The following is a 23,629-nucleotide window of genomic DNA, read 5'->3' on the forward strand; positions in this document are numbered from 1 at the left end:
ATCTAGCCAGGTCGCCTTCTACTGTCTTTAAAAGTGGGATGTGGTTTAATTTAGTTAATTCTGCAAGCTCGGGAGAGATATTACTAACTCATCTACACAAGTCGTGTTGTAGAAGGTACAGTATTTATTGTTGTATTTATTATGTACCAGCTCAGGTAGTATAAAGAAAAATGACGTGTAACCAGATGGTTTTTTTAGTAACTTTTTTTATTGCTCAAACACAAGAAACATGCTTTGAAAAACAAAATTGCTGGGCAGCACACAGCCCTGGAATGCTGCTAAAAACAAAGAAAGAAATTAAAAAGTGGCTAACGCGTGTTCAGGTTGTTTACTAAGCTCCAAAAGAAATGACAGAGTCAAAGGTAAAAAGACAAAAAAGTGACAGTCTTCCTCCTGCTGTGACTGACAGAGAAACTGTCACGGTCCTGGGTCTCCTGACCCAGCGTTTTTAGTTCTTTGTGATTTTTGTATTATTGTACTTGTGTGTGATTTATTCTATGGCTTCTAGTTTTGATCCCTTGCCCTTCATGTCTCTCTGTGTCCCCTCTGTTCTGTGTAATTGTGTGTCTTTGCATGTTTGAGTTTCTTGTTTTCTGTCACTCTGCATTGTGCATTATGTTCTCATGGTTGGTTTTTTGTTACTCTCTCTAGTCTAGTCTCTTGTGTTCCCAGCTGAGTATTTCCCTGTGTATTTTGGTTCTTAGACCTCTGCCTTATGGTTTATGTCTCTGTATTTCTTAGTTGCTGTCTCCACTGTGTCAAGTTCGCGTCTCTGTGTGATACTTCCTGTTTTACTTTGATGGTCCGTGTCTCATGTGAATGCGTCCTGCTTTGCTTGTCTCGTCAGTCCTGATTTCTCCCAGCTGTGCCCTCCTTCTGTGTCTCATTCCCCTCGTTACTTCTGTTATGGTTCAAAAATATTGGAGATGGACACCAGAGGAAAAACCCACAATAACAACACTGGTCCGGTCGGGTTGAGTCAAACGATGATTTAATGATCACACACGTGGGAGATGGACACTGTATGCAGACAGTCTCAGATCTCATCTCAAAAAACACATCACCATAGTTTTATGAAATCAGGGTATTAGAACGCCCCCTCATGCGTAGTGACAGGTGTAATACAATCAATGTTGACAATTTTATTTAACACAAAGAATAACATTGTCTCCTTCCCGAGGGCAGACGCTAACTGCCCCCCTTCTCCTGGAGCCGTCTGTACCCTGCTGAGACACAACATGGCAACTACAAGGACTCTTTCATTTATTAAGACCATCAGTGTGTATTGCTCTAAATCAAGTATATAATATTAAATGAATATTGCTGAATCAGCTACTTCTACTTAAAACATATTAAAACATGACTAAGCACAAAATCACCAAGAATGACATCTTATAAGTGCTGTGTAAGCGCGTGCGGCCTTCCAAGCTCAAAGCCTTTGCCCTCCATAGATCAGCCAGACTCGCGCTGGCTGTAGCTTTTAACCTTTAATTACCTTGAGCACAACTCTAGAATGAGCAACAAACTGCAATGTGTATGGAATGATCATGATTACATCTGCAATGGAAAATCATGTTATTATTCTGGTACCTGTAAGAAAAGATCAAATTAAAGTTATCACCATCACTGTAATGCAAAGCATAATATAAGATCAAAAACTTCAATTTATGCTTAATGCAAAGCTGGTTATATACTTCTAATGAACTAATAATGGCATATTAAAATATTAAATGATAATGAGAAAAACATCCCCTCCTTATTCTACAATTCCCTCTGTTGACCTCTGGAGAATCCAGAGGTCACAAACAGTTGTGTCCCTCCTTGGACTACACATTCAGCTCCACATGCATCATTGGCATCATGGACATTGGAGTAATGACTCCAGGGTCCACTGCCCTCACAGACATACTTTTGAACATTCGTCTGGCACAAGGGATGAGACAACAACAAATAACCATAATACCCACCACAATAGACAAAGAAAACATGACCGAAGCGATGACCCCCTTCCACCGTCCGAACACTGAGGTCAGCCAGCCTTCTAACGGATTACCAACACCGGAGTGATCATGCATAGTTTCAGAAAGGCTCTTTAGGCCCTCCAGAGCCTTGGTTACCGACCCATCTGGAGCAGTATTGTTTGGAATAAAGGTGCAACACTGGTCAGCAAACATAGCACACACATGATCTAGGTCCAATGGTCAGGCGAGCACTGGACGACACAGGGTGGCAAAGAACCCAAATTCCTAACTTATCTTATGCTCCAAATTGTAAAACCTATCGCATAACTTGTGCCTGTGAGGATACAGTGATCTTGGAACATAAAGAAATTTCAAAAACACATGGTGAGGAGTGTGTAGATCATCCTCACGCAGTTGCTGGACTGTCGAATCTGCCTGACAGTCTATGGTCAAAAGGGCCCACGGATGTTGGCCTAGCTAAGTGTCCTCCTGTCTTGTTCCAGCTCAAGTCACACACACCAATCAATAGACCACAGTATAAACATAAACCTGAAGCAGAGGCAGGAATTACAGAAACAATAGAAGGCCTGCTAAGGGCCGGGGTGTTAGAGCCCTCTCACTCACTGTGGAACACACCAATTCTACCAGTGGAGAAACATGGAACAGGAAAATACCGTATGGCACATGATTTGAGAGCCATTAATGAAATATTACTCTCTACTACTGCACCGGTACCAAATCCGTACACAGCTTTATCAGCTATCACATGTGACCAAAAGTGGTTCACGTGCATTGACCTGGCAAATGCATTCTTTTGTCTTCCTCTGCATGAGTCACTCAGAGACATTTTTTCATTCACATACAGAGGCCAACAACTCAGATACACACGTTTGCCGCAAGGCTTTGCACTTTCTCCAGGCATTTTCAATCAGGTGCTTAAAGAAGCCCTGTCGTCATGTAATTTGCCTAATGATTGTACATTAATACAATATGTTGATGATCTTCTCATTGCAGCCCCGTCAGCAGCGGATTGTACAGCGGCATCGTTCGTTGTGTTGAATAGGTTGGCGGAATGTGGCTTTAAAGTAAGTAAAGACAAGCTGCAGTTAGTTCGCCCTGAAGTGACCTTTTTGGGCCGGGTAATCGCACACAAATCAGTGGGTTTGATGAACACACACAGAGACCAAATTTTGATACACCCAAAACCGCGAACTGTGAGAGAAATGCTTTCTTTTCTTGGTTTAACAGGTTACAGCAGGCAGTTCATTCCGGATTATGCAGGAAAAACTGCCCCTTTAAGGGGCCTAATGAAGCAAGTTGGTGTTCGAAACTTTAAGGCTGAGTTGCCTTGGACGCCTGAAGCTGAAGCCGCATTTATTAGGGTAAAACAGGATTTGTCAAGGGCCTCAGATTTAGCCACACCCAATTATGACGAGCCATTCTATTTGGATGTTTCTGAAACAAACTCAATTGTAAATGGAGTGTTGTTTCAGAAAAAAGGGGGGGGTAGAGAAGTGCTCATGTATGTTAGTGTAAAACTACATCCAACAGAAGCAAAGCATCCTACATGTACACAACATGCAGCAGGGGTTGCTAGAATTATCCAAAAAACAGCACATGTAGTGAGAGAACACCCACTAAAAATACTCACTACACATAGCATAGTGGCATACGTAAATTCACAAGCATTTTGTATGTCACCACGGGCACAACAGAGACTGAGCAAAGTCTTAGAGGCCCCAAATTTGACATTCACACATGAAGGAATTAACATGGCAGATTTAATGGGTGTAGGGGAACCACATGACTGCGCCAAAAGAGCACAGATCGAGGAAAAGATTAGAGAGGACCTGAAGGCCGAACCCATACCGGGAGCTGAGGACTGGTTCACCGATGGATGTTGCCACCGAGACGAAGGAGGACTGAAAGCAGGGTATGCGGTGGTCTGCAGAGTAGAAGGAGATTATCAGGTCAGAGAGTCAGGAAGGATTGAGGGAAAGCAGTCGGCCCAGAGAGCTGAAGTGATAGCCTTAGCTCGAGCTTTGAGACTAGCCAAGAACAGGAGAGTGAACATCTACACCGATTCGGCATATGCGTTTGGAGCAGCGCATGTGGAGCTGCCTCAGTGGAAAAGAGCAGGATTCAGAACAGCAACCAATGCACCTATCTCCCACATACATGAAATGGAGGAACTGGAAAAGGCCTTGGCTGACCCAGAGGAGGTGAGCATTATAAAATGCAAAGCTCACTCCCAAGGAACCAGTATGGTGGAAAAAGGAAACCAGAGAGCAGACGAAGCCGCAAAGGAGGCCGCAGGCTACAAAGGACAGAGACAAATGATACAGGTAACATCAGAAGAAGAGATACCTGTTGACCTGATTGAGGAAGTTAAACGGGCCCAGGAGGAGGCATCCCCAGAGGAAAAGGGGGTGTGGAAAAACAAAGGAGCCTGGCAGGATGGACATTTGTGGAGGGGGCCAGACGGGCGCCCCGTGCTGACAGCCAAAATGGCAGAACAGAAGGTGGATGAAGCCCACGGACTTGCCCACGTGGGGAGAGCCCAGATGGAAAGAAATTTGTGTCATTGGTGGCATCCTGAGCTGCGAGGAATGATAAGGGAGAAGGCCAGGATGTGCTTAATCTGTGGGGCACACAATCCTAAGCCAGCAGTAAAACCGGAAGTGGGTAAGTTTCGGCCCCCTGAGAGGCCGGGAGAGGAGATTGTTATTGATTTCACTGATATGATTGATTCCGGGCCGGGCGGTGTAAGATATTTGTTAGTGTGTGTTGACGCTTTGACCGGCTGGCCAGAGGCCTGGGCTACAAAAAAGGAGGATGCTAAGACTGTCATTAAGTGTTTAATCAATCATTACATTCCCCGTCATGGGTTCCCGAAAAGAATTAGATCAGATAATGGAACCCATTTTAAAAATCAAGATTTGGAAAAAGTAGAAAAAATGTTGGGCGTCCAGCATAAATTTGGAACGGTCTATCATCCTCAGTCTCAGGGGAAAGTAGAAAGAATGAATCTAAATTTGAAAAACAAATTGGCAAAAATCTGCGCGCAAACAGGGCTAAATTGGGTCGCAGCCCTGCCGGTTGCGTTGATGACCATAAGATGTTCTGTTAATCAATCCACAGGTTTTACACCATACGAGCTGCAAACCGGGAGACAGTTTCCGGCACCTTGGACGGTGGGCTCGGGTGAACGGGACAAAAAGGGGAACCGGTCCCACGCAGACTACTGGAACGAGCTAAAGGCGCTAGTGTCCAGTTTCACGAAACAGGCGGCTTGTAAGGGGCCCACAGGAGAAGGAGAGGTCCCGGGTTCAAATCCCGGACGAGCCCCCAAAATGTTATGGTTCAAAAATATTGGAGATGGACACCAGAGGAAAAACCCACAATAACAACACTGGTCCGGTCGGGTTGAGTCAAACGATGATTTAATGATCACACACGTGGGAGATGGACACTGTATGCAGACAGTCTCAGATCTCATCTCAAAAAACACATCACCATAGTTTTATGAAATCAGGGTATTAGAACGCCCCCTCATGCGTAGTGACAGGTGTAATACAATCAATGTTGACAATTTTATTTAACACAAAGAATAACATTGTCTCCTTCCCGAGGGCAGACGCTAACTGCCCCCCTTCTCCTGGAGCCGTCTGTACCCTGCTGAGACACAACATGGCAACTACAAGGACTCTTTCATTTATTAAGACCATCAGTGTGTATTGCTCTAAATCAAGTATATAATATTAAATGAATATTGCTGAATCAGCTACTTCTACTTAAAACATATTAAAACATGACTAAGCACAAAATCACCAAGAATGACATCTTATAAGTGCTGTGTAAGCGCGTGCGGCCTTCCAAGCTCAAAGCCTTTGCCCTCCATAGATCAGCCAGACTCGCGCTGGCTGTAGCTTTTAACCTTTAATTACCTTGAGCACAACTCTAGAATGAGCAACAAACTGCAATGTGTATGGAATGATCATGATTACATCTGCAATGGAAAATCATGTTATTATTCTGGTACCTGTAAGAAAAGATCAAATTAAAGTTATCACCATCACTGTAATGCAAAGCATAATATAAGATCAAAAACTTCAATTTATGCTTAATGCAAAGCTGGTTATATACTTCTAATGAACTAATAATGGCATATTAAAATATTAAATGATAATGAGAAAAACATCCCCTCCTTATTCTACACTTCCCAGTGTATTTAAACCCTGTGTTTCTCTGAGTCAGTGTCGCGTCGTCCCTCATGCTGTGTGGATCTCCCTGTGTGTCTCTCTGTGAGTTTTCCAAGTTCCCAGTTTAGATTAGTTTGTATGTTTTTTCCCTGCCAGCAAATAAAGCTGAGTTTTGAGTTCACTTCCCTGAGTCTGTGAGTCCTGCACTTTGGGTCCAACTCCTGCCTGCCGCACAGCGATTCATGACAGAACGACGCGACCACAAAAAGGATCCAGCGGACTCAATGAGGAGGCGCCGCTTGGCTTTTGATGGGACCCGGTTGGTTCTTGGGGGTCCTCCGTGTAGCCGGTCGTCTTCGTTTGCCACTAACCCGTCTACTCACTTTTCTGTTTCCTCTCCACTGTTGACGCCTGCGACCCGGACCCGAGGAAAGCACCCGAGGCGGCACCGCGAGGAATACTATGAGCCTGCGAGCAACCAGCTCACGCCAGCACAGGCATTTTATAAAATGCTGGGGATTATCATTGTTCCCCCCAGTGCACCCAACATTTCCACACCGCAGCAGGAGCAACTGCAGCCGAGTTTTCCCACATCACCTTCAGCCAGCCCTTCTCCCTCTTCAACAGGGAAGCGGCAGACACCCCGCCAGCATTCACAGCCCCAGCGAGGGCCTGGATTTCTTCCTGTACAGTCGGCTAGGGTGAGTGGTGGAGCTACTCTTTTGGCTCCTGCAGAAATAAAAACTGTTAATTCCGGGCCGGCTTGTTGTGTAAGCGGCACCGGAAATGAAAGAACTGCTTATTTTAAGGACAATTATTCTGGCCCATTGAGCCATTCAAACTGTGTCACTCCTGTTCCTTTCGAGCCTATCCATGAAACTAGGAAGATTGGTGTCTCTGTGCTCAATAACTCCAAGGATCCAAAGACTGTTTTAGACTCAGATGGTTGTGAGCTACAAACTGAAATGAAGGGTCCTGAGGGTTCGGTTAAAAATGAACTGTGTGTTCCCCAGCCCTCAGCTCAGTTAGCCGCCCGGCCTAAAGCCCAGTCGCCGCCTCCACCACCACCATCACTACACCCAGCCATTCAGGCTGCTACTCAGTCAGACATTCAACCCATAGCCCTGCCGTTAATACACTCTGTAGCTGAGCCACTAGCTGCCCGACCCGCAGCCACTTCAGCCACTCCTCCACCCGTTACACCTCCACTACAACCGTCACTGCAGTCTCTAGTGCAGTCTCCAGTGTCCCCAGTGCAGCATCCCTTAGCACAGTCATCCACTCAATCACCAGCTCCACTTTCCCCTCAACTATCACTACCACCTCTAGCTCAGTCTCCTGTGCACTCACCTCTGGTTCATTCTCCTGTGAAGTCATCAACTCCACTGCCTACTCCACTCTCACCACCTCCGTTACAACAGACATCAGTTCAGTCCCCTGTGCCAGTGCAGACGCCCTCAGTTCAGTCTCCCGTGCAGTTATCTACTTCACCACCATCAGTAGCTCAGCTCCCACTCTCATCCGCATCTCCAGTAGCTCAGCTCGCACCTGAACCATTGGCCCAGTCCCCGATAGCAATACGGTCTTCTGTTCGGCTTAACATTCAGCCAGGGGTCCCAAACCTCTCTGGCTCTACATCAGCTCCTGCTGGAAGCTCGGATGAGCTCATCCAGGACTCCGCGGCTCCCACGCCGCCATCTACCTCGTCCGCTGGGGGTTCCAGTGAGCCCGGCCAGCACCTCCTCGTCTCCGCTGGAGGGTCCGAGGGGCCCGTTCAGCCTCCTGTCTCCGCTGGAGGGTCCGAGGGGCCCGTTCAGCCTCCTGTCTCCGCTGGAGGGTCCGAGGGGCCCGTTCAGCCTCACGCCGCATCAGCTGGAGGGCCCGAGGAGCCTGTCCAGCCGCCACCTGCGACCGCCTCGTCGTCGCCTGGTCCGGCTGCATCTGCCTGTGCTTCTGCTACGCCTGGGCCAGCCTCTGCCTCTGCTTCTGCTACGCCTGGTCCGGTCTCAGCCTCTGCTTCTGGTCCAGCTTCGGCTTCAGCCTGTGCTCCGCCTGGTCCAGCCTCAGCCTCTGCAGCTCCGCCTGGTCCAGCCTCAGCCTCTGCAGCTCCGCCTGGTCCAGCCTCAGCCTCTGCAGCTCCGCCTGGTCCGGCCTCCGAGTCTTCGTCCTCGTCTGGTCCGGCCTCCGAGTCTTCGTCCTCGTCTGGTCCGGCCTCCGAGTCTTCGTCCTCGTCTGGTCCGGCCTCCGAGTCTTCGTCCTCGTCTGGTCCGGCCTCAGCCTGTGCTTCGCCTGGTCCTGCCTCGTCTGGTCCTGCCTCGTCTGGTCCTGTGCCCACCAGGCCATGGCCAGCACGCCTGAGACTGGAGGGCCGCCGCTGCCTTCCGCGCGGTCGGCCCCCTGAACTGCTCCGTTGTCTCCTTCGCCGCCGCCGTTGCCTTGCGCGCGGCCGGCCTCCTGAACTGTTTCCACGTCGCCGCCGTTGCCTTGCGCACGGCCGGCCTCCTGCACTGTTTCCGCGTCGCCGCCGTTGCCTTGCGCATGGTCGGCCCCCTGAACTGCTCTGTGTTTGGGTTGTTTTCTTGGGCTTGCTGTGCTCTTCTTTTGTTTTCTGTTCCGAGCCCTCCGTCCTGGGCCCCCGCCGCCCGCCCTGGGTTGTTTTCTGTTTGGTTTTGTTTTTCTGTGTTTGGGCTGTCTGGAGCCAGCCCTTGAGAGGGGGGGTGGTACTGTCACGGTCCTGGGTCTCCTGACCCAGCGTTTTTAGTTCTTTGTGATTTTTGTATTATTGTACTTGTGTGTGATTTATTCTATGGCTTCTAGTTTTGATCCCTTGCCCTTCATGTCTCTCTGTGTCCCCTCTGTTCTGTGTAATTGTGTGTCTTTGCATGTTTGAGTTTCTTGTTTTCTGTCACTCTGCATTGTGCATTATGTTCTCATGGTTGGTTTTTTGTTACTCTCTCTAGTCTAGTCTCTTGTGTTCCCAGCTGAGTATTTCCCTGTGTATTTTGGTTCTTAGACCTCTGCCTTATGGTTTATGTCTCTGTATTTCTTAGTTGCTGTCTCCACTGTGTCAAGTTCGCGTCTCTGTGTGATACTTCCTGTTTTACTTTGATGGTCCGTGTCTCATGTGAATGCGTCCTGCTTTGCTTGTCCCCTCGTTACTTCCCAGTGTATTTAAACCCTGTGTTTCTCTGAGTCAGTGTCGCGTCGTCCCTCATGCTGTGTGGATCTCCCTGTGTGTCTCTCTGTGAGTTTTCCAAGTTCCCAGTTTAGATTAGTTTGTATGTTTTTTCCCTGCCAGCAAATAAAGCTGAGTTTTGAGTTCACCTCCCTGAGTCTGAGTCCTGCACTTTGGGTCCAACTCCTGCCTGCCGCACAGCGATTCATGACAGAAACAGCTCATGTGTGTTTAGTGAAATGTGTGTGATCATGAGACTAGTCATTGACATCGTCCAGACTGTAAAAGTATCACAGAAACACAGTCACCTTTGGCACTGCGTCACAAGCCAGCCATGGCTGATGACAGAATCACTGAACAAGTGGCAGCATGTTACTGTTACGACATGTTAATGCTTTGGACCACAAACTCAAAGCAACACGAGCTTCAGGAATCGTTCGATGTTCTGTGATTACTTTGCAGTTTTAGAGAGATTCAAATTCATTGTGTGTTTAGCTACAGGTTAACAGTCTTCACAGCTAAGTTTTGCTTCCACCAAAGAGAAAAGAAAAAATAATATTAGGGGCTTTCCTGAACATACTTAACACTAGTTGTTAGCCGTCTAAGACCAGAATGTCTCTTGCAAAGTGTACAGGTAAATTATTTTCACAAGCAACTGCAACATATCTGTTAGTGAGGAGATTACCAGTATACTGGCATCTGGGTTTTCTGGCTCCCACATTCCTTAGTTCACACTTAACAACTTTGAACTTCTTGTGACTTTTTGTCATTTGAAGTGTTTCATCAAATATTCCCTCAACACAAATGTTTTTGATCTCACTTGGATTATCAAGGATGAACGTGTCGGTATCTTTACAGCTGTTGTCAACATTGTAGATCTGTTTCCTTCTTATAACCGTATCACAATCCATTGCAGTCATCTTGGCATTTATGTGCTGTCTTCTAAACTGGCCATAGCGGGTTTCTTCAAGCGTTGAACTCTCAGTGGCAATGAGCAGCAAACAGATAAACAGGATCCTCATTATTACCTGGTGAAGAAAAAACAGAAACAATATTCTGATTGAGAATTTTATCCAGAAAAAGCACAAATTATTGCAACAAATATGTAATAAATTTGAGTCTACATGCTAACTTGTGGTTCCTAAAGTAGAATGGGAAGTGATAGGTTTGTAGCATAAACCACAGTTTACTACACAGCAAAAATCAAGACACAAATAGGCAAAGTTCTTTGTGTTACTCATGCATGAGAGAGACCTGCCTGGAGCCAAGTGTCTCTCTGAAGAGGAGTGAACGCACCCCCCTCTTCATGCTACACAGAGTTGTTACAGACCTCCTAGGATGAGACATTCTTTCAATCTACAAATGAATATATACTTCTAAGCATATATAAATATATATTTCTAAGCATAAATGACAATCCAACAATACAAATCTAACAGGAAGCAGAGGCTTCAACTATCACCCAGCCCTCTCCTGTTGAGCCTGCTCCTATTCTGGCTTCAAGCCCAGCAAGAAGCGTCGGATCAGCTGCTGAATGATTGCTTAGTTACTTTGCTTTTGTCTTTGGGTGCTCAGGGACTTCTCATACACTCCTTCCCCTTCATTCATATTCTACTGTTACATACACTATGTTGCCAAAAGATTCTGTTCCTCTGCTTTCACACACACATATAAACTTGAATTACATCCTATTTTTAATCCATATGATGTCGACCTCCCTGTAAATGCTTTCCACAGCGTTTAGGAGTGTATGGGGAATTTATGAGGTCAGCCACTGATCTCACACATTAACTTGCAGTCTCTGCTCTATTTATGAGCAGTTCTTTCAGGTTGAGATCAGGACTCTGTGCAGGCCAAACTCGCTCATCCATGTCTTTATGGATCTTGTTTTGTGCACTGGTGTGCAGTGACGTTGGAACAGGAAGGGGCCATCCCCAAACTGTTCCCACAGACTATGGAGCATGAACGTATCATAAGTGTTTTGGTGTGTAGAAGCATTAAGAGTATCTTTTACTGGAACTAAGGGGCCGAGTCTTAAATTGCTGTTGAATCTAAATGTCTTATAGTGAGACACATTAGAATTTTGATTTTGTCTTTTCACAAACTGATCGCCAGCCAGAAATCTTTACATCACACAATGAAACAATTTGCAAGAACTTAAACGTCGACTCGGACATGAAATTATCATAAATGTAAACGCTGGAAGCTTTCCTCACATCTCCTCGTGTATTGTGGCTTGGTCTGTAATAACAAATCTGCACTGCACATCTGAAAACGAATAAAACTCAACTCAAGAACCTCACGACCTTTGCTGCACTAAAAGGCATCCAGCATGAGATTACCTTATTTTTGCTTCACTGATGAGTGAATGAGTGGTTGTTGGTTGGTTGGTTGGTTGGTTGGTTGGTTGGTTAACCTGCAGCGGTTCAGGCACAAGTGGGTCGTGTGGAGCAGCAGGTGAAAGGCTCTGAAGCTGGCGAAAGATTACAATAAATCAAATACATGACTGAATAGGCAACATCTGATAGTCAGTGTGAATGAAAATGAAAGATTATCTAACATAAAGACTGGTCTCAAACTGTACATGCATGTAGCTTATGCAGGATTTGTGTGCTCACAGAACCCAGATAATGTCAGCATGTTTTTAAGCCCGTGTCTGGATTGTAAAAGTAGGTAAAGTGTGGCAGGAGCGAGGGTTGTTATACTTCCTTGGAGGTGTAGAACATGAGCCTGTTGAGAATTAAATATTTTTATTGCACAAACAAAACATTCTTACCAAATGAGGAGCGAAGACTCGAGATGAGCAGAGTGTAGCTGAGACACGCTGTTACGTTCAAGTCAGTCAAACTGGAACAAAGAACACTTGGTTCTTGTCACTTTCATTTTTATACATTTCAGCAGCACCGCCTTATGTAATCATTTAAATTATCACCTACATCACCAGTGCACCAGTTCTAAGAAAATGTACCACTTCTCTGTTTGTGTTTCAGAAACTTAATGCAACATGACCACAGCATCACGCAAATGTAGTTTGTCACTCATAGCTGGCTTTTCTACTGTTTTATGAAAAAAAAAGTTTTCTTGCATATTTGCAGGCCAAACAATCAGGTTGAACGATCAGGCTTGACGCCTCCATTTCTACCTGTTCGTGTTTCCAAAGTAGAATCACTGTGGCGATCGCTTTAAAGGCTGCATGGCTTTCATTGTTACATTGTGTTCATACCTAAATACTAAGAGAAAGTTCATATGTGTGTCCTCATTAGGACCGGGATTTGTGTTGGTGTGTGGGACTGTTTCCTAAGGTTTATACTGTTACTGGTTATAATGTGACAATGTGTTTCAGCTATTTTACAGAGTAACACAAAAGTAGAATAAAATAGAATAATCCTTTAATTGTCCCACAAGGGGAAATTTGGTTGTAACAGCAGCCAAAAAGACAAATATACAAACAAACAGTACACAGGACACAGAACAGAAACATACACAATTTTTCTTACATATTTACATTAAGGACAATGGTTACTATAAACAGAGAGTACTGTACAGTTATTAAATTAAATAAAAATAATTACAGGTAAGAGGCAAACCAGGTTGTAGTGCGAATTGGTTAATTAACTAACTTATTGCAGTTACAGCATTGATGTAAACATCTATGTTTGTTGGGAGCAGTTCTGATTGTACAGTCTGACAGCTGCAGGGAGGAAGGACCTGCGGAAACGCTCCTTCATGCATCTAGGATGCAGCAGTCTCTCACTGAAGGAGCTCTGCAGTTCAGCAACATCTACATGCATGGGGTGGGAGACTCTGTCCATCAGAGATGTTATTTTGGCCAGAGTCCTTCTGTCTCCCACCACCTGCACTGGGTCCAGGGTGCATCCCAGAACAGAGCTGGCCTTCCTGATGAGTTTATCCAACCTCTTCCTCTCAGCTGCCGATAAACTGCTGCTCCAACATACCACACTGTAAAAAATGACAGATGTAATGAGTAAATAATGCATTGCAATACTTTTAAGAACACTGTTCTGTGTAATGCATTACTTTTTTGACTAGGTTCATGTTTCCCCAGTATTGAACTCTATAAGAACGGGCGATGCCTCCAACATGCACAAACATTTGACCCACAGCATGCAATTCATCTGCATGAATGTAATGCCTTTAATATGCTGCTTAGAGATGGTTGTAGATCTCAACGTGGAGCCAATTACAACCCAATAAGAATCAATAAGAGAATCATATTGATAAGTGATATTGAGAATGCCATCCCTACCTGCTTGTGTGTCACCCTACTTGCTCATAGGGGTTCATATAATTGTTGGGTCTTCTGTTGTCCTTGTATTACTGTAGGGTTTTATCGTACAATATAAAGCACATTTGTGATTTGGTTCTATAAAAATAAAGTTTAATTAAAAATAATATTTTTTCCGCTGTGCCTTGGCTCAGCCGGTTTCTCTTTTTGGTAATAACCTCTCCATCTCTGGAGAAAAACCCTTTCACGTGGTACTAAGTAGGCAGGGGTTTAAGGGTATCCCACAGAAAGCCTGTAAAGATTTGGATAGATGCACCTCTGCTTAGATTATATAGATTAGGTGTTGTTGTACCCCAGTTGCTTGGCACACACACAAAAAGAGGTGAAAAAGGTGAATCTCCAACATGAGCAGAAGAATTTTGCAGGGATCCAATAGCACATACAGTGGTCCCTCACTGTTTCGCTGATTTTTTCTTTTTTGTTGCATTTTTTATTTATTTTTTTAAGTGCATTGTATTCTGCGTCCTGACTGGCTGTAGACAATTAGACCATTGTCAATCAATCTCGTGTTGTGTCTCCTGTACAGTACAGAATGCGTTCAGCTGGTCAAATTTACATAAAGCTTCGATCGCTAGCAGTGTGACTCTGACGTGCTGTACTGTATGTTTGTAAGTTTTCTCCCCAACAAACACAACAATGTCGACAAAACATCGTCACCGGCGGGTGCCTTTGGTTTCCTTCTATAACACTGGACTTATTTTTCTACAAGACTTTGAGAGTGTTCAAACAAGAGAGAAAAGTGTGAAAATGTTCATGCCTGCCTGGGAAAAGTGTATAAAGTGTGTAGTGAGGGGTTTTACAGCCTTAAAACATCTATAATAATTGTAAAAAATAAAGTTGGCTACTTCATGGATTTCATCTATCAGTGACTCCTGCGATAAACGAGGGACCACTGTATATGGTCATTAATCACACCAGCACTCAAACCACTTTCTGAAACAGCAAGACTCTAATAATTTTCTTATCAGAGACATTACTCACTCTTAAATAAGCAAGCCTGGACTGTGGCACTTTGGTACTTGAAAAACAACTACACTTCATTTAGATAGAAAAAAACTGGGTTATATTATAAAGATAAGAACACAAAACATGGGGTGCAGACTGCATTACATATATCATTGTTTCATTCAACTTTTAAGTTCATTTTTGAAGAACGTATATAAATATATTAGGGCATCTTTCATTAGCATGATACGCCACTCTATCGAGAGTATTCTGTCTGCCTGTCTGGTAACCCTGTATGGCAATTGTAATGCTCTGGTCTGCAAAGCTTTAAGGAGGGGGGTCAGAGAAGCACAACAATCACCATGTCTGAACTGCCAGCAATCCAAGACGTCTACAGACAGCGCTTTAGAAGGAAGGCCCAGAGGATCCTCTCTGATCCTGGCCAGACATCCTTCACGCTCCAGCTGTCACACAGAAGGTACAGGAGCATTCGGACCTGCACCGGCAGATTCTGGGAAAGTTTCACAAGCCATCAGGCTGCTGAACTGCTGAAATATTGGACACTGAACTCATTCCTACGTAAAGACAGACTTCATTTGATCACCACAGAATTTGTTTGTGTTCACCTCATTTGCCAAAACCTTAATGTAACTTTTTCACCTCTGCAGTGGAGTTTAGTCTGAGGACACTCAACAAAAAGCTACTGCTATTGCTACAATATGCTATTGTAATAGGGTTCTATTTCTTACTCTTATGAGAAGCAAGAGTGAACTTGAGGATCAGGCTGTACGTGTCTGTCAATGGTTGGCATCTCAACGACAGTTCCTACAAACTGTTGTTCAACACAAACCGCTGCAGGGCTGAAGCATGTTTGTGAAAATGTTAACTCATTATTATTACAGGCTGTTCCAAACTGCATTCTTGACACTTGATTCAGCAGGTGTGAAAGGTAATCCTGCAGTATATTTTGCCACTCACAGTTGACAATACACCTGTGTTTGCTAACATCTTGCTTGACATGTTTGCATGAGGAGATTTTGGTGGAAAGTAACCAAACATAAAGACTAGTTCATACGATTTTGAGGAAGACTTAAGAAAAGCTTTCTTTTTGCTTACACGTATATGATTTAATTCAAAAATGAAATAACTCTGTGTTATTGTAAAGTGTGGGACCACATTTAGTAATTTAAAAGGTGGCTGAGTGCTGTTTAAGTGAACTGTCTGATCACTGGAGTTCAATCATTAAACCTTTTAATAACTAAAAACAGAAAGATTTATGTAGCTTTAACTCACACATTTCATGCCACAGAGTAAAATCCATGCATAAAAATGAACTATTCTTTTTTTTTTTTTTGCCTGTCCCATTTGGTTCTTTAGCCGTCAGAATTGTTGCCTGAAGACCAACAAGGATACCAATGGATTTACTTTGCCAAATGGATCATCACGGCCTTGCTGTATTGGTCCCTTTGATCGACTTTGTTGTTATTATTTATTTTATTTTATTTTCAGTTGTTACAGACGGGACAGACATGACTGAGGGATAGGAAAGGGAGAAATAAAGATGAAGCAAAAGAAAAACAGAAGGGAAGAGGGGCAGTGAGAAGAGGAAAAAAAATCTCCTGGATCACCTGTTGAGAGAGAAAGAAGAGAAAACAAGCAAAAAAAACAGAGCAACATACTAAACACAACACCATCACGTTAATCTAGCTAAGTGTAAACAGCAGTAAATACTAAATATTGAATGTTGTTGTGTAGCAAGCAGGACCGACAGCGCACAATGTGCTTGGAAGTAGCAGCCAATAGAGGTGTAGTTTATGTCTATGAACAGTGAACACCCGTGTGCACACCTGTGTGGATCAGCCTTTTGTATTCAAAAGGTTTCCCCATATAATGGTCTGCAAGCGGATGTAGAGAGCCATAGCCCTGTCCCCCAGGGCATGAAGCAGGCATGGAGGAGATCCAGGCTCCAGACATCCAGAGTGCGAGAGCCCAAGGAGGACCACCGGAGGGGCATCCGTGCCACCCTCCTGGGAAGAGCTGAGGAGAGCCCCAGATGAGGGCTCACCCAATAGCCACGGAGCAGAAGCCAGAGGGGGCTGCACTGGCGTGCCCGCCAGCTCTGCCGGCAGCCAGCTGTGCCAGAGTGAACCGAGCTGCAGGCCCAGAGGCCGGAGGCCCGAGGGCCCCCTTTGTCCCGGAAGAGGCCTGTCCGAGCAACAGGGGCCAGGCCCCGCCAAGTAGTTACCGGGAGTGAGCTGGTACATACCTGAGCGCCCAGCCCCGGACACCAAGAACCACCAACGCACCGACCCCTGAGGGCATCAGTCACCGGCAGGGAGTGTGGTGAGGGGAGATAGGCCTCCACACTTTGGAGGGCCTGGGAGTTCCCAGAGAGGTGGAGTGTAAGACCCGACCTGACATATAGACACAGACAAACAGGCACACAGACACAAACATGCATTCCCACTCTCATGCACACATATACAAATACTCAGCACTCACCCAACGTAGGGATAGACATACATGGACACTGTACACACAATCACATTCCCCAAACAAACTCTATACCCCGGGTCCAGGTACCCTCGCCCCTAGAGGGGGAAATGGTACCTAGGTCCAGGAGATGTTACCCTTTCCCCCGGGGTGGAGGCAAGCAGACCTCCACAGGTTCCGCAGCAGCAGAGAGGCCCCGCATCCCAGATCCCAATCGAATGGCCAACACCTCCTCCCAGTCCCCCCGCCCCGATGGCCAGCAGAGAACAGGGGTGTGTGAATGAACTTCTCAAATAATTATAGCTTTGAGCAAGTGAGATCTGGTTCCTTGATAGTCACTCACTCAAATAGATAAGAAGATCATCTGATAAGAAAATAAGTGACAGAAATCCAGTCCGTTGTGTACTTATATGAGTGCTTCAAAGTTAGGTTCAGGGTCTGAAGTGGAAATGTGGAGGCCAGCAGACAGGTGATCATCATATCTGGATTTGTTAAACTTCAACAATTACAATGTTTGTTCCAATTCTGTGATTGAATTCTGTACATGGAGTTGGCTCTGATTCTGCAGTCATACTCCGATGATGTTAACCATTTTAGTTACAACATCAAAAACACGGGTAATTTTTAACGCTGACTCACATAGTACCTCCTGATGTATAAGACAATGCAAAAGTACCAATTTCATTTCCTGGTTCATTTCAGTCACTTTATCTTGCATTTGCTTCAAAAGTCTGACATTTTGTCCTGTCAGATTTGCACAGACATCAAGCTGATAGGCTGTGGCCTGTTAACGTGTTAAGTTTAATGGGCTAGGGGTTAGGGTTCATTGATGAGGAGTTAAGGTTGGTGGGTTATGATCTTGGGCAATTTGGCCTTGCAAAACCCCTTACGTCACATGAGCTCCTAGTCCTTTTTTCATTTACTGTAAATTTATTTTGCTGTGTTTATTTGTATGTATGCAGACAAATAAAATCTGTACTTATTGCAGTTTTGTCTCTTATTATATTTTGTGTTTACATTGTAAATGTACATAAAGATATAAGTAATGTGGTGGTAGTACCATCTCATATGGAGAGCAATATGTCTCAAAAACGTGACAAATGTGTACAATATAATCCACAAGTATAAACTAAGGTTTACAAATGTGTGTGCAGTCATTTGTGTGTAACTTTTGAGGACTCACTAGCATGCGCTTCAGTCCACACACAAATACAAAGTAATTTGACCACACATAAAACTATTTTGCAAATGCATATACCTAAACCTGAATAAATACTGATCATTTATGCAGATACATTTGGGTCACAGCATTAACTTTATTTACTACTACACAGTTGAGAACTGGTCAACTTCTTCAACACCAATCTGGACAAACTGTTTCTTAATGAATGTTGTACATGGTTTGTGAGACTGCAACACAAAAGTTTTTATTTGTTGTTATGAATCATAACACTCAGGTCTCAGAGTGTACAGCATCACTCTTTTTGACTGCATTAATCAACATTTCCTTGAACTTCTCCAAGTCGACGTTCTTCATGATGAAGACTTTGTGTTCTTTTTTCAGCTTCTCGTCGCGGTCCAGCACCATCATGCCTCGAGTGTAGATCCCCTGCAACTCCACCGTCACTGCAACCTGAAAGAGTAACAAAATAATTCATTAAACAATGATTTCAGCGAAGATGTTTTACATTGTAACCTGACAAAAAAAAGTTGCAGTCACTCGCCTCTTCACTCTTAGGTATGACTGCATCATTGATGGCTGCAGCCATGGCGTAGGCGTCACAGGGATTAAATTCTTGATGTTTCTGTTCACACTTCTGTTCACACAGTATGTCAGAGGTAATTAGACATCTTATAATATTCTGTAAGTTGTCACCAGTGGGGCACCAAGATTTAAGCAAAAGGGCTGCGAGCATATTTACACAATACTGAAGATGGATTAAATTCATTGCTAACTGGAGCTTATTTTCTTGTACAAAGTGAGGACTTAAGACTTAAATGCTTGATGCTTTGTGTCAATTAATACACTCTTACCTGTCTTGAGATGCGTAAAATCTTTTCCACAAAGTCTGATTTTTCAGTATGTACAGATAACCAGGTGTCACAGAAAGACTAAGGGAAAAAAAGACTGTAAGATATTTTCAAATACCACTTTATACACAAACTCAGTGTTAGCAGAGATCCTTTCAAACTTTAAAACTGTTCAGACATTATTCATTGGAACAGAACTGAAGCCCTCGTTCAGCTTGTTTCCCTCCTCACCCATGGCAGGCAGTTCCAGCAGGTGAACTCCCAGGTAGCGATGTAGGTTGGGCATGTGTAGCGGTCCAACACGATGTAAGCAGCCTCTGGGTCACACACAAAGTTAAACTCTCCACATATTGTGATGTTACCCCTGGCTGCACACAGAAACAAGCACAGTCACACACTCATTCTCATATATATCAGATATTTATAAGACTAAAATCACGAATGGATAATGAGAGACAGAGGAAATACTCTGTGAGGAGACCACCTTCAATGGTTCCCCCCATGATGTAGAGCGCCTTAAGCTTTTTAGGCAAGGAAGGGTCCAACTGCACTGCTGCAGCCAGGTTCATGAGGGGGGCAGTGGATATGAGGATCACCTGGAGGCAGGAGACAGAGTTGAATTGATGATTTTATTGCCTCCTAACCAACCTTTGAGCTGAAAACAAACCCTCAGTTGTAAAATAATAATTTTCCTTGAAAAATTCTTAATATATATGCATCAAGTTTTTAAAAGAATTATTATTGATAAATGTGTTTAGAATGAATTGAGAATTAAACTGGTTTGGTTGGCCCAGTGGTGCAGTTTGTCTATTAAGCACTTGAAACTTCATGACAACTGACAGATAATTTTTATGACTTCCCAATTTAAACTGCATTGAAGCTTCAAGTTATGCTTTTTTATGTGTGTTTGGCAACTTTGTGATACTTCGCAACGAGTTGGCTTCTTTCACATCAAGTGCATTGTACCCTTTGCAATCCATAACCAACAGATGATATCATTGTGTCTACATCCATTTTTACTGGTCACCATGAAAAAGCAATTAAATCATTAGCTCTGGGTAAAACAAGTTTTTATTAGTCAAGTGATGCAATTTCATCTGTGGGAGTTCAACAATTTTCAGCTAAATGTCAACATATTTTTTAGGAAGACTTCAAGGCATGTCTGCTGAAATAATCTGTGACTGGGCCTTTAAATAAAACGTTTGATCAGAACCACAAACCATTTATAAAAAGTGGGTAAATGTATTCATGTATTTTGAGATCACCTACTTCTCCACACAGCATTTTTACCCAACCCCTGTGTAAGCTACAACGTTCTTAGTGTACACATATCACAGGAAAATGAGGCTCTCAATTTTCATTCATGTAAGAAGCTTAATGGTGCAGACACTCACCTCTTTATCATTTGCGTTCACAAGGTCAACAATGGCCTGTTTGGCTTTTTTCTGCTGCACCAGATCCAGGCTTGGTGCGTGTGGATCTGGAACGTCCCCAAACCCGTCTGATCCAAAGAAATTATCTGCATGGTTTTCATGGTCCACCAAAGGCTTTGAGCAGCCACGGTACACTGGAATCTGTATGAGTATTATATGCTGGATGTAAGAACATATCTACGAACATATTCGTGTAGAAGGGCTCTCTTACAGCGTGACACAAACTTACGTCCAGCCTGTCGCAGACTTTCAGGACACGAAGGACATTTCTGAGGACATTCTCCACAGACGTGTTGCCATAGCAGCAGGTGATCCCCAAAACTTCCACATCAGGTGTGGAGAGGGCCATCATGATGGCAATAGCATCATCCACCCCAGCATCCACATCAATGATGAGCTTCTTCATCCTGTGTTTAACCACAGGATTCAAACCTGAAGAGTGATTATTTCTAATAATAATCCATTTTTGACCACATGTCTAACTGTAGCCTATCTCAGCTGTCAGATGGAGGGAAAGAGGCAAAAACACAGATAACTACAAATATTTTAAATAAACACAATACAGTGTTTTTCTCTTCACACTCTCAAAACCTTTCTCTCATAGCATAACTACATGTTTTGTAGCTTTCCTAAATATGAAGGTTAGATTGAAAGACTGCTTCAACTGTTTTATGGTAGAGGCAGGAGAATGTTTTAGATACAGCATTAAAATGTGTAGTGTTCAGTACAAATATCATAATTAGATCAGCTTTTAAAATATCTGGGATCTTCATTTTACAATATATATGAAAATAGTCGCTTGCACAAAGATTTTGAAAAATGTTCATGAACAGGTAATTGACCTGCATCTGATTGTGGCAAGGTTAAAGAATTTTAAACAACAGTTTCCATTGTCAAAAAACAAAAAACAAATCAAAACACCACAAAATTATGCTTTTAGGTGCAATAAAAAGAAAGAAAGAAAAAAATAAGTGATTTCTGGGGGTTTTAAGAATTACATTTTAAAGATATGTTAACCTTCACAAATACTGTGAGATTCTGAAATTATTACTGAAATAAAATGTAAAATACTCACCTGGTAAATGGATTCTGGCAGATGTTTAGAGCTTGGTGATTGGAGCTGTGATAGCTGAATGCTATCAACTGAAGAGCAGCCAGCTTTATATAAGGAAGTGTTACATAAGTACATGGCTAACTCCACCTTCAGATATGCTGTAGGTGTTACAAATTTAGCTTGAGATTTAGATTGTCCAAATTTCCACTTGCTTGAATAAAGTGAAAAAAATATTTTTGTCATGTAAATGAACAGCATTTAAAAAAAATCACGCACAGAGAGGTGGGTTGGGAAAGTAGATTCTTAAGGTGTAACACTTGTATCCTTTGGTATCGACTAATGGGTGTTATCTTTGTATTAATGTTTAAGAAGACGGTTACAAAAGTGCTACCTGCTAAATTATGTAAAAAGTGGCACACTAAGATAGACATTTTCACTTTTTATTGTCATGCAGCAACAATTTAGATAATTAGAATTAGAATCAAATATTTAGAACATATACTAGAAGGAACAGAATTTATTTCATTTGACGGACTAGTTACACAATATGGGATCAACAAGAAAAGATTTTTAGAATATCAACAAATTAAATCCATAGTAAAAAAGAAATTTAAACCGGGTCAAGTTGAACTACAAACACCACCAAGTGTGGTTCAATTTCTTACTCTTAAAACCCCCAAATTACTTTCCAAAATATACAGAATGCTTTCTAAAACAGATGAATCAATATCACTTCCTATTGCAAAATGGGAAGCGGATTTATCAGTTAACTTAGACCTAAACTTCTGGTCTCAGACTTGCTTAAAAACCTTTCATCTAATCAGAAATCCCAGTCTTCAATTAATTCAATACAAAATATTACATAGAGTGCACTATACAGGTCATCGGATGTTCAAGATGGGCTTTACGTCTACCAACAACTGCTCACACTGCCAAACCAATTCACCGGCAATTATATCCACGCTCTTTGGTTCTGTCCACCAGTTCAGAAGTTTTGGCGCGAGATATGTGACGACTTATCAAAGTGTCTGAAATGTAACATTCCAACTTCCCCCTTAGTGTGTTTGTTGGGCAGCTTAGATAATGTCACTTCAGAAAAGAATATAGCCCATATGGTTTTCACTGCCCTATGCATAGCCAAGAAAACAGTCCTCATGAACTGGAAAAATAAAAATAATCTTAATTCTAACCAATATAGAAATTATCTATTAGATTAGATTAGATTAGATTAGATTAGATTAGATTAGATTAGATTAGATTAGATCTGCCTCAATTTTATCCTAACCACATCAGATCAATTGCTCTGGGCTCCTTTGATCAGCTCCATCACCTAGTGGCGGTGGGGGGGGGGGGGGGGGGGGGGGGGGGGGTCATAGTTCACTGTTGTGATTGGTGTGGGGGTAGGGACAGGCTTAGGGCGTCGGGGGGTTCCCCGGAGGCATCTTCCTTGGGGGGCTCAACCCGGGGTAGCGGTCATGTCCGGTTGGGGGCTCTTTTGGCTCTCGGGTGACTGTTTCCTCGTGGCTGCGTGCAGCGGGGCTAGGGGAGGGTCTGTGCTGACGGACGTGGGTTACTGACCTGGTAGCCTGGCTGCCCCTGGGTGGGTCCGGGATGGGCGTGAGGTTCTGGGGGCGCTCTGTCTCTGGGCTGGGGCCCGGGCCGGGCCTCGGGGGCTTGGGTCCTGGTTGGTGTGTTGCCGGGGTTGTGGGCGGGTGGGTGCATGGGGGCCCAGCCCTGGCACAGGGTGCCGCCGGTGCGTCGAGCCACCTGGGGGGGCTCTTCAACTGGTGGGGGAGATGGTCACATCTTGCAGGAGCTTTCCACTCCTCAGGAACTCTCTGCAGGAGGGGGAGATACAGGAGAGGTGGAGGAAGATCTCAGCCTGGGCGTCTATTGTCTTATGTAGTCTGGAAGATGAGTGGATGATGGGGTGGGTGCAGTTTTCTCTGTGGTGGGGTTGGGTGGACTGTCCCGGGCTCTGTGGGGCCGGGCGGCGCTGCTGCACTGGGCCCCTGTCTGGATGGGCCTG

General features: G+C 44.0%; 2 protein-coding genes and 1 long non-coding RNA gene across 3 annotated transcripts; 1 reads left to right on the forward strand and 2 right to left on the reverse strand.

The window, feature by feature from the left end:
- The first annotated feature begins 3,571 nt into the window (after window positions 1-3,571).
- On the forward strand, window positions 3,572-7,715 carry LOC146547871 (uncharacterized). Its single transcript, XM_085265008.1, has 3 exons — window positions 3,572-4,646; window positions 5,103-5,288; window positions 7,642-7,715. Exons 1-3 carry the CDS (start codon window positions 3,656-3,658, stop codon window positions 7,713-7,715), a joined length of 1,251 nt encoding a protein of 416 aa, XP_085121134.1. The 5' UTR covers window positions 3,572-3,655.
- A 1,109-nt stretch (window positions 7,716-8,824) lies between these two features.
- LOC146547872 (uncharacterized) lies at window positions 8,825-12,186 on the reverse strand. Its single transcript, XR_014890790.1, has 3 exons — window positions 12,115-12,186; window positions 11,681-11,811; window positions 8,825-10,366 (listed from the first exon to the last, which is right to left on the reverse strand). It is a non-coding gene; the product is annotated as an uncharacterized LOC146547872 (long non-coding RNA).
- Window positions 12,187-18,120: 5,934 nt separating this feature from the next.
- Window positions 18,121-21,671, reverse strand: LOC146547873 (nucleoside hydrolase-like). Its single transcript, XM_085264444.1, has 8 exons — window positions 21,622-21,671; window positions 20,776-20,953; window positions 20,508-20,687; window positions 19,598-19,709; window positions 19,345-19,481; window positions 19,117-19,194; window positions 18,807-18,899; window positions 18,121-18,715 (listed from the first exon to the last, which is right to left on the reverse strand). The coding sequence occupies exons 2-8, from the start codon at window positions 20,950-20,952 to the stop codon at window positions 18,536-18,538; spliced, it is 957 nt and encodes a 318-aa protein (XP_085120570.1). The 5' UTR covers window position 20,953; window positions 21,622-21,671; the 3' UTR covers window positions 18,121-18,535.
- Between the last annotated feature and the right edge of the window lie 1,958 nt (window positions 21,672-23,629).

This window comes from Mchenga conophoros, linkage group LG23, assembly GCF_057382185.1.
Source record: "Mchenga conophoros isolate Kocher_MC1m ecotype Shallow Benthic linkage group LG23, M_conophoros_male_GT1.1, whole genome shotgun sequence".
Classification (NCBI taxonomy): Eukaryota; Metazoa; Chordata; class Actinopteri; order Cichliformes; family Cichlidae; genus Mchenga; species Mchenga conophoros.

Bases quoted from the DNA above. Each gene is read 5' to 3' on its own strand.
- LOC146547871 (XM_085265008.1), top strand. From the start codon at position 3,656: ATGTCACCACGGGCACAACAGAGACTGAGCAAAGTCTTAGAGGCCCCA. The intron at 4,647-5,102 runs GTAAGTTTCGGC...ATCAATCCACAG, and splicing joins AGCAGTAAAACCGGAAGTGG to GTTTTACACCATACGAGCTG. The intron at 5,289-7,641 runs GTTCAAATCCCG...TCTCCCGTGCAG, and splicing joins AGGAGAAGGAGAGGTCCCGG to TTATCTACTTCACCACCATC.
- LOC146547873 (XM_085264444.1), bottom strand. From the start codon at position 20,952: ATGAAGAAGCTCATCATTGATGTGGATGCTGGGGTGGATGATGCTATT. The intron at 19,710-20,507 runs GTGAGTGTCTGC...TCCTGCCTCCAG, and splicing joins TGAACGCAAATGATAAAGAG to GTGATCCTCATATCCACTGC. The intron at 19,195-19,344 runs GTGAGGAGGGAA...TTTTTCCCTTAG, and splicing joins GCTGGAACTGCCTGCCATGG to TCTTTCTGTGACACCTGGTT.